Raw genomic sequence first — 14902 nt, forward strand, 5'->3', positions numbered from 1 at the left:
TTACCTCTTTACACTCATAATGGCCTGACTGAATTTGTGCCTGAAATTCTTACATGATTCTAGATTGCCAGCCCTAAAACCACAGATCCAGCCCTTAGCAAATCATGAATCTTCTGGTTCATCCAGGTCTTCTGGTTCAGGAAAACTTGAAATGTTTTTGTAGTGCACACTTGCCCACATGAAGTCAGTGATAACTGTGGCACATTCATTTTGTTCCACTGATAAATCTTTGAACAGTCCAGTTCACCAACTTGAAGCAATCTCAAATTTGCTCCTACCCCCCCACCACCCCCTCAAGCTCCTCATAGCCCTCTTCAATCCCTGTGTGTGTGGAGGCAGAAACAGAATAGGTGGTGGTCAGATTTACAAAAGTGCAGGCAAGGGATGGATCAATAGGTGGCATAGCACCAGTTGAGTGTCCTGGGACCTCTAGTGGTGCAGAGCAGTTAAGGCGAGACTTCTTCAAACTAGCTGGATTAAAAACTCTCACCACAACGTGACCACTATCTGGGTACGTTCCTATCGTTTATGGCACACACTTCCTCAAATGCTACCTTGATGTAGATATAGATAGATACTTTATTGATCTCAAAGGAAATTACTGTGTCACCATAGCATTACAAATGCACAGATATACAAATCAGAATTAGGTTTATTATCACCAGCATGTGACATGAAATTTCTTAACTTAGCAGCAGCAGTTCAAAGCAATACATAATCTAGCAGAGAGAAAAATAATAATAAAATAAAATAAAACATAATTATAAATAAGTAAATCAATTACCTATATTGAATAGATTATTTAAAAATGTGCAAAAACAGAAAAAACTGTATACTAAAAAAGTGAGGTAGTGTCCAAAGCTTTAAAGTCCATTTAGGAATTGGATGGCGGAGGGGAAGAAGCTGTTTCTGAATCAGATTGTGTGCCTTCAGGCTTCTGTATCTCCTAACAATGAGAAAAGGGCATGCCTTGGGTGCTTGTGGTCTTTAATAATGGACATTGCTTTTCTGAGACACCGCTCCCTGAAGATGCCCTGGGTACTTTGTAGGATAGTGCCCAAGATGGAGCTGACTAGATTTACAACCTTATGCAGCTTCTTTCAGTATTGTGCAGTAGCCCCTTGATACGAGACAGTGATGCAGCCTGTCAGAACGCTCTCCACGGTACAACTACAGAAGTTTTTGAGTGTATTTGTTGACATGCCAAATCTCTTCAAACTCCTAATAAAGTATAGTCGCTGTCTTGCCTTCTTTATAACTGGATCAATATGTTGGGACCAGGTTAGATCCTCACAGATCCTAACACCCAGGAAGTCGAAGCTGCTCACTCGCTCCACTTCTGATCCCTCTATGAGGATTGGTATGCGTTCCTTCATCTTACCCTTCCTGAAGTCCACAATCAGCTCTTTTGTCTTACTGACATAGAGTACTAGGTTGTTGCTGCAGCACCATTCCACTAGTTGACATATCTCAGTCCTATACGCCTTCCCGTCACCACCTGAGATTCTACCAAGAATGGTTGTAACATCAGCAAATTTGTGGATGGTATTTGAGCTATGTCTAGCCACACAGTCATGTGTATCGAGAGAGTAGACCCCTGAGGTCCAAAGAGAATAAAAAAATAAGTTACCTTAAAAATAAGATGTACAAAATTTCCAAGTTCACACTGATAAGATGGTAGTGTAAGAATTACAGTAATATTATACAGTAATGATAGACAGTCAGACAGACATACTTTATTGATCCTGAGGGAAATTGGGTTTCGTCACAGTCGCACCAACAAAGAATAGTGTAGAAATATAGCAATATAAAACCATAAATAATTAAATAATAATAATTAAATTATGCCAAGCGGAAATAAGTCCAGGACCAGGGTGTCTGACACTCCGAGGGAGGAGTTGTAAAGTTTGATGGCCACAGGCAGGAATGACTTCCTATTACGCTCAGTGTTACATCTCGTTGGAATGAGTCTCTGGCTGAATGAACTCCTGTGCCTAACCAGTATATTATGGAGTGGATGGGAGACATTGTCCAAGATGGCATGCAACTTGGACAGCATCCTCTTTTCAGACACCACTGTCAGAGAGTCCAGTTCCACCCCCACAACCTCACTGGCCTTACGAATGAGTTTGTTGATTCTGTTGGTGTCTGCTACCCTCAGCCTGCTGCCCCAGCACACAACAGCAAACATGATAGCACGGGCCACCAGACTCGTAGAACATCTTCAGCATCGTCCGGCAGATGTTAAAGGACCTCTGTCTCCTCAGGAAGTAGAGACGGCTCTGACCTTTCTTGTAGACATCCTCAGTGTTCTTTGACCAGTCTAGTTTATTGTCAATTCCTATCCCCAGGTATTTGTAGTCCTTCACCATGTCCACACTGACCCCTTGGATGAAAACAGGGGTCACCGGTGCCTTAGCCCTCCTCAGGTCCACCACCAGCTCCTTAGTCTTTTTCACATTAAGCTGCCAATGAGTCTGCTCACACCATGTGACAAGGTTTCCCACCATAGCCCTGTACTCCGTCTCATCTCCCTTGCTGATGCATCCAACTATGGCTGAGTCATCAAAAAACTTCTGAAGATGGCAAGACTCTGTGCAGTAGTTGAAGTCCGAGGTGTAGATGGTGAAGAGAAAGGGAGACAGAAATGGGTGCACATTCACACTGTCCAGATAAGAAGCGTTGGTAGTATTGCACAGGGTGTCCGTGATAGCAGGGTGTGGTAAACAAGTCTTAAACAGAGCCTAATAGCAGCTAACAGGAGGGGTTCATCAACTCCCTAGCTCTAGGTTGACTCCTTATAGAGTCTAATAGCAAAGGGTAAGAATGACCACATATAGCGCTCTTTGGAGCAATGCAGATTTCTTAAGTCTATTACTGAAAATGCTCCTCTGTTCAGCCAAGGTAGCATGCAGAGGGTGAGAGAAAGACATTGTCCAGATTTGCCAGGGTTTTCCAGAGGGTCTCTTGTTCTTCCACAGCCTCCACTGTGTCCAGTTTGACTCCTAAAACAGTGCCAGCCTTTCTGATCAGTTTATTTAGCCTATTGGCATCACCTGTGTTGATGCCATTGCTTCAGCATACCAGATTGTACTGGTGACAACAGACTGGCAGAACATGTGAAGGAGAAGCTTGCAAACTCCAAAGGAACTATCTCCTCAGGAAGTAGAGGCATCATTGGCCCTTCTTGTACACAGCTCCTGTGTTGGTGCTCCACTCAAGTCTGTTGTTCAGGTGCACCCCCAGGTACTTGTAGGCCCTCACCACATCCATGTTTTCACCATAAATAGTAACAGGGAGAAGTGCTGGCTTGTTTTTTCGCCTTAGTCTTACTGATGAGCTGCAGATGATTCAGCTTCCACCATTCAACAAAGTCCTCCACCAGGACCCTGTATTCATCCTCCCATCCTCCCTTTATACACCCAACTATTGCTGAATCATCAGAGAATTTCTGCAAATGACTGACTCAGTGTTGCATCGAAAGTCCAAGGTATACAGGATAAACAGGAAGGGAGCCAATACAGTCCCCTGTGGGACCCAAGTGCTGCTTATAGCCATGTCTGACACAAAGCTCTGAAGCTGCACAAACTGTGGTCTGCCAGTCAGATCGTCCATTATCCAGGATACAAATGGAGTTCCAACCTGTATTGAACAGTTTTCTCCCCAGCAAAGAGGGCTGTATGATATTGAAGGCACTTGAAAAATCAAAACATGATCCTCAGTGTTGCCCTGCTTATGTGTGCCTGAGTTGAGCCTGGAGTCCCACACCACCAGGTTCAGGAACAGTTATTACCCTTCAACCATCAGGATCCTGAACCAGCATGGACAACTTCACTCACCATATCAGTGAACTAGTTCCAGAACTTATGAACTCACTTTCAAGGCCTCTGCAACTCATGTTCTCAATATTATTCATTCATTTATTGTATTTGCACAGTTGGCCTTCTTTTACACATTGGTTTGCCCATCTTTGTTCGCATGTAGATTTTCATTGATTCTATTGCATTTATTTTTATCTACTATGAATGTTCGCAAGAGGATGAATTTCAGGTAGTGTATAGTGACATGTGTACTTTGATAATAAATATTTTTTGTACGTTGAGGCGAGATGTAGACTGCAGTCAGAATGATAGCAGAGAACATTCTTGGTAGATAGACAGCACTTCACTGCAAGATGTTTCAAATCAGGAGAGCAAAAATGAGACAAAACTGCCACTTTTATGCAATATAACAAGCTTATCATGAAGTTGGTGCTGCCTCCTTTTCTCTGGCCTCACTCTATTGTGCAATCTGCAGTGCATCAAAAAATCTTTGGGCTGGTGTGCTGTAGCAGGAGAGTTAGGGATGAGCCATTTCTCCATGGAAAAAGTACACACAGTAATCCCTCATGTGCCTCTGGTGAAACAATCTTGCTTTCAGGTCTTTGAATGTGTTCTCCAGTGACAGCACATTGGCCAGAATGATGCAAGTAAAGGTTGGTGGAAATTCTTAAACTTCAAAGCTTTACATATCTTCACACCTCTGAAGTAACCATGTTTTCTGGCATAATATTTCCAGATGCTCTGCTTTATGGTCTGTTCTGGCGAAGGGTCTCGGTCCAAAACGTCAACCGTACATTTTATCCACAGATGCTGCCTGGCATGCTGAGTTCCTCCAACATTTTGTTGCTTGGGTTTCCAAGATCTGTAGACTTTCTCTTGTTTAAGGGAACAAGTCTTTTTGGTAGACTTTTTAACAGGTATCTTCAGGAGCTGCATAATTGGATTCAGCAATTTAAATGTAAAATCTCACTTGGGCTAAATGCCAGAGGATGGTCAATACAAAAGCAGAACCTTAATCCAGCAAGTCATCATACCTAGAATAAAAGCAAAAATGGGAGGGGCAAGAAATACATCCCAAAATATTGACGAAGTTTGCTGGAGCAATGACAGGAATTCTTTAATAACAAAAAAATTGCTAATATTTTCACAGTTCATCAGAAGTATGTGTTTATATAATTATATTGCAAAGACAATGGACATCTGGACCAACAGCCTTTCTAGTTCACCAAAAACTCTCAAGGGATTGAGAAAGAAACACTGAAACGATAGAGGAAACAGAGTCAACTCAGAAAGAATGAAAGGAAGAGAAATATAATCAATTAAAATTTCTATTATTCTTTATATAGTTTGCTTTATGGGATTTGAACTTCAATTGCTCTTTTTCTAGGTCTCTGTAGTTAGGCATATCACATTCTAGCTGTTTAAAAGCCCAGGAGGTCAGCAGGAGACGCTCATGGAGTGAGCACTGTTTCAGATTCGCTCCATAACCTTTAGTTTTTTTAACCTATGATCACCGTTATTTAACTTACTTTTACCTACACCAAAAGATTCTTGCTACTTTTTTGGACTTATCTTTAAGAGTTTATTGTGAATTTTGAAGAAATGAATACAGAAATGGCTTTGAGATCTAAAGGGCGAGACCCTGGGAAAGATTCTATCGGGAACGGAAAGAAAAAAAAGACTGATCCTAAGCGCACTGAATTGACTTATGAAATCTTATTGGAGCTTTTAAATGAAAAATTTGAAGAACAACGACGAATTTTCAAACAAGATATAAAGGCTTTTCAGGATTATATGGATAAGACTGATTCAATAGTTAACCAGCAGCAACTCTAATCGCAACTTTGCAAGAGGACACTCGGAAGCGAGACTTGATAAATCGAAAAACTGGAGCAGAAATTATCTTCGACGATTAAACAGGTGGAAACACTTAAAGCCAAGAGTGTCGACTTTGAAAATCGGTCCAGAAGACAGAACCTACACATACTTGGTCTCCCGGAAGGTATTGAACAAGGGGACCCCTCGAAGTATTTTGCTCAACTTTTAAAGGATGTGTTCTCTTCTGTATTCCCAGACAGTCCTCCGTTACTTGAACACGCTCACAGAATGATGCGTCGATCACCAAGTGCTTCAGCTAAACCACCGGTTGTAATTGTCTGATTTCACTATGTACATGTTAAAGAGCAACTTATTCGTGTGGCTCGGCGTGTAGGGACGGTCAAATTCCAAGAATTTGATTTTTGATTAGTGGAGGATTTTAGTCCAGAAGTAATGAAGGCAAGGCTTCTTTTTAAACCTCTGATGTCCGAATGTTAGGAGAAAAATCTAAAACCTGCGCTCTTATACCCTGCGAAGCTCAGAATCTCGACTCCCAATGCATCTTGGCGTGTTTTCTTTTCTACATCTGAAGCGAGAAGCTTTCTGAATGAGAACTTCCCTACTGCTACGGATTCTCATCTCTAATAAAAGAGTGATTTTGATTGTTGTAAGATGGTTTTTGTTTCCAAAACCAGATTTTGCTTCTGGCTATTGGTGTAGGTTTACTCTATATTTTATACTCTAGCTGAAGTTTTTTTTTGATGTACTAATCTTTTTATTTTACTTACTTTAATCACTGTACTTTATTTTTGGTCATTATTATTAATCCTTTGAAGGTGAATTTTTTTTCTAAGATGGCAGTTTCTTCTCTAAAATATTTTTGTTTTTTTTTGATTTCGCCATTTTTTTCCTCTTGTCTTCTTCCTATAATGCATTTCTTATCACAGTTTAAATTTTTTTTTTGGTTTGTTTGGGTTTTAACCCGATTTATAAGTTACTAGTGATTATATTCTTTTTGGGTTTTTTTTACTAGCAATTATATTAAGAAGTTTGGTTTCAGTATAGTGATTATTATTTCTTTAGAGTTTGGGTGGATCTTTTTTATCCTTTATATACGGAGTTGCCTTCTGCAGATATGGGGGTAGATTTAGTTTCATTCCTCTTTTTTCCCAGCCTTTTCCTGGCTGGGGTGGCTTTTTCTCCTCTTGGGTGGGGGGATGGGGGGGTGTATTTCTAAATCTTATGCTCTTTACACCAGTTTTTTTTTTAGCTTTTTCATTTGGGCTGATTTAAAACTACTAAAATGTCCATGTTGTCGTCACTTCCGGGACCGTCCCTTATTTTTGTTCCTCTTCTGGGTGCATGAGTTCATAATTTGGTTAACCCTTTATATACCAAAGGGTTGATTTCAGAAACATGGCTCAGACCATTAATTTTGTCTCTTGGAATACTAATGGCTTAAACCATCCGATTAAACGGAAAAAGATTTCTAAAGTATACCAAAGACTGAATGCACATATTATTTTTGCACAAGAAACTCATGTGAGGAAAGAGGACAAATATCGCTTTTTTAGGTTTTGGAGGGGTCAACAGTACCATTCGAATTCGAATGCTAAAGTAAGGGGAGTTTCAATTTTTATTGACTCCTCTATTGCATTTGTCCATCACGATATTTTTTCAGATCCGAATGGTAGATTTTTGTTAATTACTGGCTTACTTTTTAACAAAAAGGCTGCTATGGTTAATGTTTATGCTCCAAATGTGGATTATCCTGATTTTTTTAAGTCCTTATTTACTTCTGTACCTAATCTAAATGAATATAAGTTAATAATAGGTGGTGACTTTAATTGTTGTTTAAATCCTTTGTTCGACAGATCTATAACTACTCAGACTTTACCTAATAAGTCGGCCACTTATATTAACTCTTTTTTGACTGATAATGGAATTTTTGATATTTGGAGATTTTGGCATTCTAAGGACAAAGAGTTTTCATTTTTCTCACATGTTTATCATTCCTACTCGAGAACTGATTTTTTTTTTATTGACTCTTGTTTTATTCCGTCGGTAATTGGTTGTAATTATGATATTATAGCCATCTCTGACCATGCTCCATTAAAACTTTCTATTAAATTTACGGATACAGCTTCTAATGCTAGACAATGGCAATTTGATTGTACCTTATTGTAAGATCCGGATTTTATTAAATTTACGAAGGAACAGATTGATTTCTTCTTTTCAACTAATTCTACAGATGATATTTCTTGCAGAACACTTTGGGACACTTTTAAAGCATATATACGTGGACAGATTATCTCCTACTCCATTGGTCTGAGAAAACGCATTAAGAAGGAAACTCTTATTGGTTGAAAAAATTAAAGAGATTGACAAGAAATATTCGACTAGTGAGGAGCTTTACAAACAAAGGGTTGAACTTCAAATGGAACATATTTTATTACTTACATCTTCGATTGAAAATCAATTAATGAAAACCAGATCTGATTTTTATATACATAGTGATAAATCGGGTAAACTGTTAGCGAGTCAATTGAAGAATGCTTCGGTTAAATGTCAAATTACTAAGATTCGTCAGCAGAATGGGGATCTGACAGTTAACCATGATGAGATAAACAAATCCTTTCAAGATTTTTATACCTCCCTGTATCATTCTGAATTCCTTCATGATTATAATACCATGTATGATTTTCTTGGGAAATTGAATTTTCCAAAATTATCATCAGATGGTCTTTCAATATTAGAAACTCCTATTACGGATGCCGAAATTAAAGGGGTTATTTCCTCAATGAATTCTGGGAAAGCACCAGGTCCTGATGGTGATACTGTAGAATTCTTAAAATGCTTTTCCGCTACTCTTTCTCCTTGGTTATGCAGGGTTTTTGAAGAAGCAATTAGATTGGGTAATCTGCACAGTCTTTTTATAGAGCTTCCATTTCTTTAATATTGAAAAAAGATAAAGACCCTACTGACTGTGCATCCTATAGACTAATATCTTTATTGAATGTAGATTCCAAGATCTTTTCCAGGTTACTGGCGTCCAGGCTGGAGAAGGTATTACCTCAAATTATCTCGGAAGATCAAACTGGTTTTATTAAAAATCGCTATTCTTTTTTCAGTGTTAGGAGATTTTTAAATATTGTTTATACTCCTTCACATAGCACTTCAGAATGTGTCATTTCATTAGATGCGGAGAAAGCATTTGATAGAGTTGAATGGCCATACTTATTTACTGTGCTTGAGAAGTTTAATTTTAGTCCTATATTCATTTCCTGGATTAAACTGATATATCATACTCCAGTAGCCTCGGTGCTTACTAACAATCAAAGATCTCCCTTTTTTCGTTTATTTCGGGGTACTAGACAAGGCTGTCCTCATGGTTATTTATTATTTGATATTGCTTTAGAACCTTTGGCAATTGCTATCAGAGAATCACAGAATATTTTTGGCATTAATCGTGGGACGGATATACATAAGCTATCATTATATGCAGGTGATTTATTATTATTTATTTCTGATCTTGAGAAATCAATTCCTGCAGTTATATCATTGTTGGCTCAATTTAGTAATTTTTCCAGTTATAAATTAAATCTTAATAAGAGTGAATTGTTTCCTTTAAATAGACAGGTTCCAATTTATGGAAATTTACCTTTTGAATTAGTTAATGGTTCTTTTATTTATTTAGGGATTAAAATCACCAAAAACTACAAGGACTTATTTAAGGTTAATTTTTTACCCCTAATCGATCAGATTAAATGTTTGTTTACTAAATGGTCACCAGTATCTTTATCTCTGATAGGTTGGATTAATGCTATTAAGATGGTTATTTTACCCAAGTTTTTATATGTATTCCAAGCGGTACCAATTTTTATTCCGAAATCTTTTTTTGCTAATGTTGATTCTAAAATTTCCTCATAAATATGGCAGAATAAAAATCCTAGATTAGGTAAAAAATATTTACAGAAGGCAAGGAAGGAAGGTGGATTGGCATTGCCTAATTGTAGATTTTATTATTGGGCAGTCAATATCCGATATTTGATATGTTGGTTAAAGGATTGGGATTTATCTTTTAACCCTCATTGAGTGAACCTGGAAATTAAATCTGTACAAGGATTTTCATTGGGTTCTATTTTAGGGTCTTCTCTTCCCTTTGCTCTTTCTAAATTGCAGAAACGAATTGACAATCCGATAGTTAAACATACTTTACGTATATGGTTTCAATTTCAGAAATTTTTTGGGTTGACTCAGTTTGTTTTAAATATTCCTATTGTATCCAATTGCTTTTTTTATCCTTCTATTATAGACCAAGCTTATTCAGCTTGGAAGACTAAAGGATTACTACGTTTTTCCGATTTATTTTTGGATAATTGTTTGATGTCTTTTGAACAATTATCTAATAAATATAATTTGCTTAGATTTCATTTTTTTTAAGATATTTACAGATTAGGAATTTCTTAAATACTGTACTTCCTACCTTTCCAAATCTTGTGTCTTCAGGTATTTTGGAGAATTTGTTTGAACTAAATCCTTCTCAGAAAGGGCTAATATCAAAACTTTACAATATAATTATGAAGATACGTTCAGAGCCCTTCTATAAGATTAAAAATGATTGGGAAAGAGAACTTAACTTTACTATCCCTATTGAGAATTGGGGTAAAATTCTTCAATTAGTTAATACATCATCTATATGTGCTAAACATTCATTAATACAGCTTAAGGTTGCGCATAGGGCTCATATGTCCAAGGATACATTGGCTCATTTTTATTCCTCTATAAATCCTATTTGTGACAGATGTCATTCAGAGATAGCGTCTTTAACTCACATGTTCTGGTCTTGTCCGCTTTTGAAAAAATATTGGAAAGACATTTTTGATATTATTTCCACGGTATTGAACATTGATTTACAACCTCATCCTATTACTGCAATTTTTGGTTTACCTATGATGGACTCACTTCATTTATCCTCTTCCGCTTGTCGAATGATTGCATTTCTTACATTAATGGCTAGAAGATCTATTTTGTTGAATTGGAAAGAAATTAATCCTCCTACCATATTTCATTGGTTTTCTCAAACTATGTTATGTCTAAATTTAGAAAAAAATTAGAAGTGTTGTATTTGATACTTCTATTAAATTTGAAAAGATATGGAGACCATTTATTCAATATTTTCATATGATGTAATATGACCCTGTTCCAAGCCTATTTGTTTTTCCAGTTTAGATTTTACATATGTTGAGAGGATCGGAGTTGATGACACTGATGATTTTGTATTTTTGTTAGATATTATAAACAACACTTTTTTTTTCATTTTTTCTTTTTCCCTTTTTCTTATTTTTTTTCTTATTAGTTATTAGATTGTTAGATAATTTTTTTTTAATAATTTTTTTTTCTTTTTCTGGTTTCTGTTTTCTTTAAATACATATTACGATATACCTAGGTTTGCCTTGTTTATTGGTTATTTGTATCGTCCATATTTGGGAAGACTCATTTATACTGTAACTATCGCTGATGTATTCTTTCATGTTCAGTTGAAATGTGTATGTTTGTAATCCCATTATCTATGTATCAATCTCATTATGTTGATATTAATAATAATCATAAAAGATTGAAAAAGAAAAAAAAGCCCATTTTTAATGTATCAGCTAAACTCATTTAACATATAACTTGTCTTAACAGTGTAAACGCATCACTTTTTTGAAACTTACAGAGGTTGTTTTTTTAAGCAAATCTTATGATGAAGGATTGTAAATGACCCAGAGATTTCATTTGTGACAATTTATTTATAGTACGACATTTTCTTGTCACAAATTTTAGTTTAGTTTTCTTACCATCATACGAATCAAAAGATGCATGTTTAAATATCACAAATTTTCCATGCAATTTATGGGCCATTCTTTACTTTTTCTTTCTAACTGTACAGAAATGGTAGCAACATTGAGTCAAGGTTCTGTACTCACATCACAATGCTCCCATTGGCAGAAGAAAGTCTCTGTAATCTCTGGGATCAAATTTTGGTTCTGACTGTCCAGGGAGCACACTGGCAAATCAGGACGTAGTCGTTGCAGCTCCGAACCGAAGTGTTTCAGCTTGGCGTGATAGCTGTGAAAGTTGACGTGTACCACCAGCTCATTGGGCCCTTCCACTGCCAGAAAACCACAGCCTCGCCAAAGGCACTGGAACTCATCTGAAAGATAGATTGAAGAAAACTATCTAATAGAATATTATATATTAATAGCTAATGAACCTGGATAACATGTTTTTTGTTTTTGTGTCCATTCTTCGATGCTCATCTGGTGGATTCTTCATAACTTGCTTGTAGAGTGGTGTCTAAGAAAAAAACTAATGAACAACATATAGGCGGAGTTACTCACTACAGAAGCACACACAGCCCATCATGGCCACGCCAATCATCAATTATCCAACAACACCAGTTCCATTTACCAACACTTGGTCCTTAGTCTGTTGTACCTTGGCAATTTAAGTGCTCATCTAGTACCACTTAAATGTTGTGAGTACCATTCTTCTGCCACCCACTTAGACAACATGCTCCATAGGTTGTATTAAAGTCTCTCAAAGCACTTCAGACAATGCCTGGACTGAAAAAAAAATCAGTCTCTTTATGTAAAGATTAAGTACACAACAATGTAAAGGGTAGATGGAATGTCCAAGATTAATGCATGGGAACAATTTAAAATCATACAATTTTCAGAAAGTGAAATAAGGGAGGCAGATACAGAAACACATTCTTACATATAGAATTATCTATTCCAAAGTCAGGGAAGAGGGCTTTAACCGGAGAGGAAGAAGCTGGAAATCTGATATTTGTGGAAATAAACAGATATGTGGTTTAGATTTAATCTTGGGGGAGGTCAGCAGGAGACGCTCATGGAGTGAGGACTGTTTCAGATTCGCTCCATAACCTTTACTTTTCTTAACCTATGATCACCCTTATTTAACTTACTTTTACCTACACCAAAAGATTCTTGCTACTTTTTTGGACTTATCTTTACGAGTGTACTGTGAATTTTGAAGAAATGAGTACAGAAATGGCTTTGAGATCTAAGGGGCGAGACCCTGGGAAAGATTCTAACGGCAACAGAAAGAAAAAAAGACCGATCCTAAGCGCACTGAATTGACTTATGAAATGTTATTGGAGCTTTTAAATGAAAAATTTGAAGAATGACAAATTTTCAAACAAGATATAAAGGCTTTTCAGGATTATATGGATAAGACTGATTCAGTAGATAACCAGCAGCAAGCTCTAATCGCAACTTTGCAAGAGGACACTCGGAAGCGAGACTTGATAATTGAAAAACTGGAGCAGAAATTATCTTCAACGATTAAACAGATGGAAACACTTAAAGCCAAGAGTGTCGACTTTGAAAATCGGTCCAGAAGACAGAACTTACGCATACTTGGTCTCCCGGAAGGTATTGAACAAGGGGACCCATCGAAGTATTTTCCTCAACTTTTAAAGGATGTGTTCCCTTCTGTATTCCCAGACAGTCCTCCGTTACTTGATCGCGCCCACAGAATTATGCGTCGATCATTAAGTTCATCTAAACCACCTGCTGTAATTGTTCAATTTCATTATGTGCATGTCAAAGAGCAACTTATTCGGGTGGCTCGGCGTTTAGGGATGGTTAAATTCAAAGATTTCGAGTTTAGATTAGTGGAGGATTTTAGAAGTAATGAAGTAATGAAGGCAAGGCTTCTTTTTAAACCTCTGATGTCTGAATGTTATGAGAAAAATCTAAAACCAGTGCTTTTATACCATGCGAAGCTTAGAATCACGCCTCCGAATGCACCACAACGTGTTTTTCTCTCCACATCTGAAGCTCGAAGCTTTCTGGATGAGAACTACCCTACTGCTTTGGATTCTCATCTCCAATAAATGAGTGATTCTGATCGTTACAAGATAGTTTTTGTCTCCAAAACCAGATTTTGTTTCTGGCTATTGGTGTAGGTTTATTCTATATTTTAATTAAAGTTTTTCTTCGACATACTAATCTTATTTTACTTACTTGAACCACTGTACTTTATTTTTGGTCATTATTATTAACCCTTTGAAGGTGATTTTTTTAAAAACGGTTTGATATATATCCTTTTCATTTTTTGTGTGACTAAGATGGCGGTTTCTTCTCTAAAATATTTCCTGCTTTTTTTTTGATTTTGCCATTTTTTTTCTCTCGTCTTCTTCCTATAATGCATTTCTTATCACATTTTAACTTTTTGTTTGGGTTTTAACCCGATTTATAAGTTACTAGTGATTATATTCTTTTTGGGTTTTTTTAACTAGCAATTATATTAAGAAGTTTGTTTTAGTATAGTGATAATTACATTTTTGGAGTTTGGGTGGATCTTTTTTTCTCTCCTTTATATATTTGGAGTTGCCTTCTGCTGACACGGGGGTAGATTTAGTATCATTCCTTTTTTTCCCCCAGCCTTCTCCAGGCTCGGGATGGGCTTTTTCTTCGTGGGTGGGGGGTGGGGGTCTCTTTTCTAAATCTATTGTTCTTTTTACCAGTTTTTTTTTAGTTTTTTCATTTGAGCTGATTTTAAACTACTAAAATGTCTGCGATGTCGTCACTTCCGGGACTGCCCCTTATTTTTGTTCCTCTTCCGGGTGCATGAGTTCATAATTTGGTTAACTCTTTATATACCAAAGGGTAGATTTTAGAAATTTGGCTCAGACCATTAATTTTGTCTCTTGGAATACTAATGGCTTAAACCATCCGATTAAACGGAAAAAGATTTTTAAAGTATTCCAAAGACTGAATGCACATATTATTTTTGTACAAGAAACTCATGTGAAGAAAGAGGACAATCAACATTTTTTTAGGTTTTGGAGGGATCAACAGTACCATTCGAATTCGAATGCCAAAGTAAAGGGAGTTTCAATTTTTATTGACTCCTCTATTACATCTGTCCAACATGATATTATTTTGGATCTGAATGGTAGATTTTTGTTAATTACTGGGTTACATTTTAAGAAAAAGGTTGCTATGGTTAATGTTTATGCTCCAAATGTGGATTATCCTGATTTTTTAAAGTCCTTATTTACTTCTCTACCTAATCTAAATGAATATATGTTGTTAATGGGTGGTGACTTTAATTGTTGTTTAAATCTTTTGCTGGACAGATCTATATCCACTCAGACTTTACCTAATAAGTCGGCCACTTGCATTAATTCTTTTTTGGCTGATAATGGAATTTTCGATATTTCGAGATTTCGGCATTCTAAGGACAAA

The 14902-nt window shown here is 36.8% G+C and overlaps 1 protein-coding gene across 1 annotated transcript in view; it reads right to left on the reverse strand.

Moving 5' to 3' along the window:
• Positions 1 to 14902, reverse strand: part of zgc:112083 (uncharacterized protein LOC550461 homolog) — a 50182-nt gene that overhangs the window by 25282 nt on the left and 9998 nt on the right. The window contains exon 3 of the mRNA XM_059968751.1: positions 11609 to 11835. Coding sequence (XP_059824734.1) covers positions 11609 to 11835 — 227 coding nt within the window. The remainder of the gene's footprint in view (positions 1 to 11608; positions 11836 to 14902) is intronic.

Source organism: Hypanus sabinus, chromosome 4, assembly GCF_030144855.1.
Source record: "Hypanus sabinus isolate sHypSab1 chromosome 4, sHypSab1.hap1, whole genome shotgun sequence".
NCBI lineage: Eukaryota > Metazoa > Chordata > Chondrichthyes > Myliobatiformes > Dasyatidae > Hypanus > Hypanus sabinus.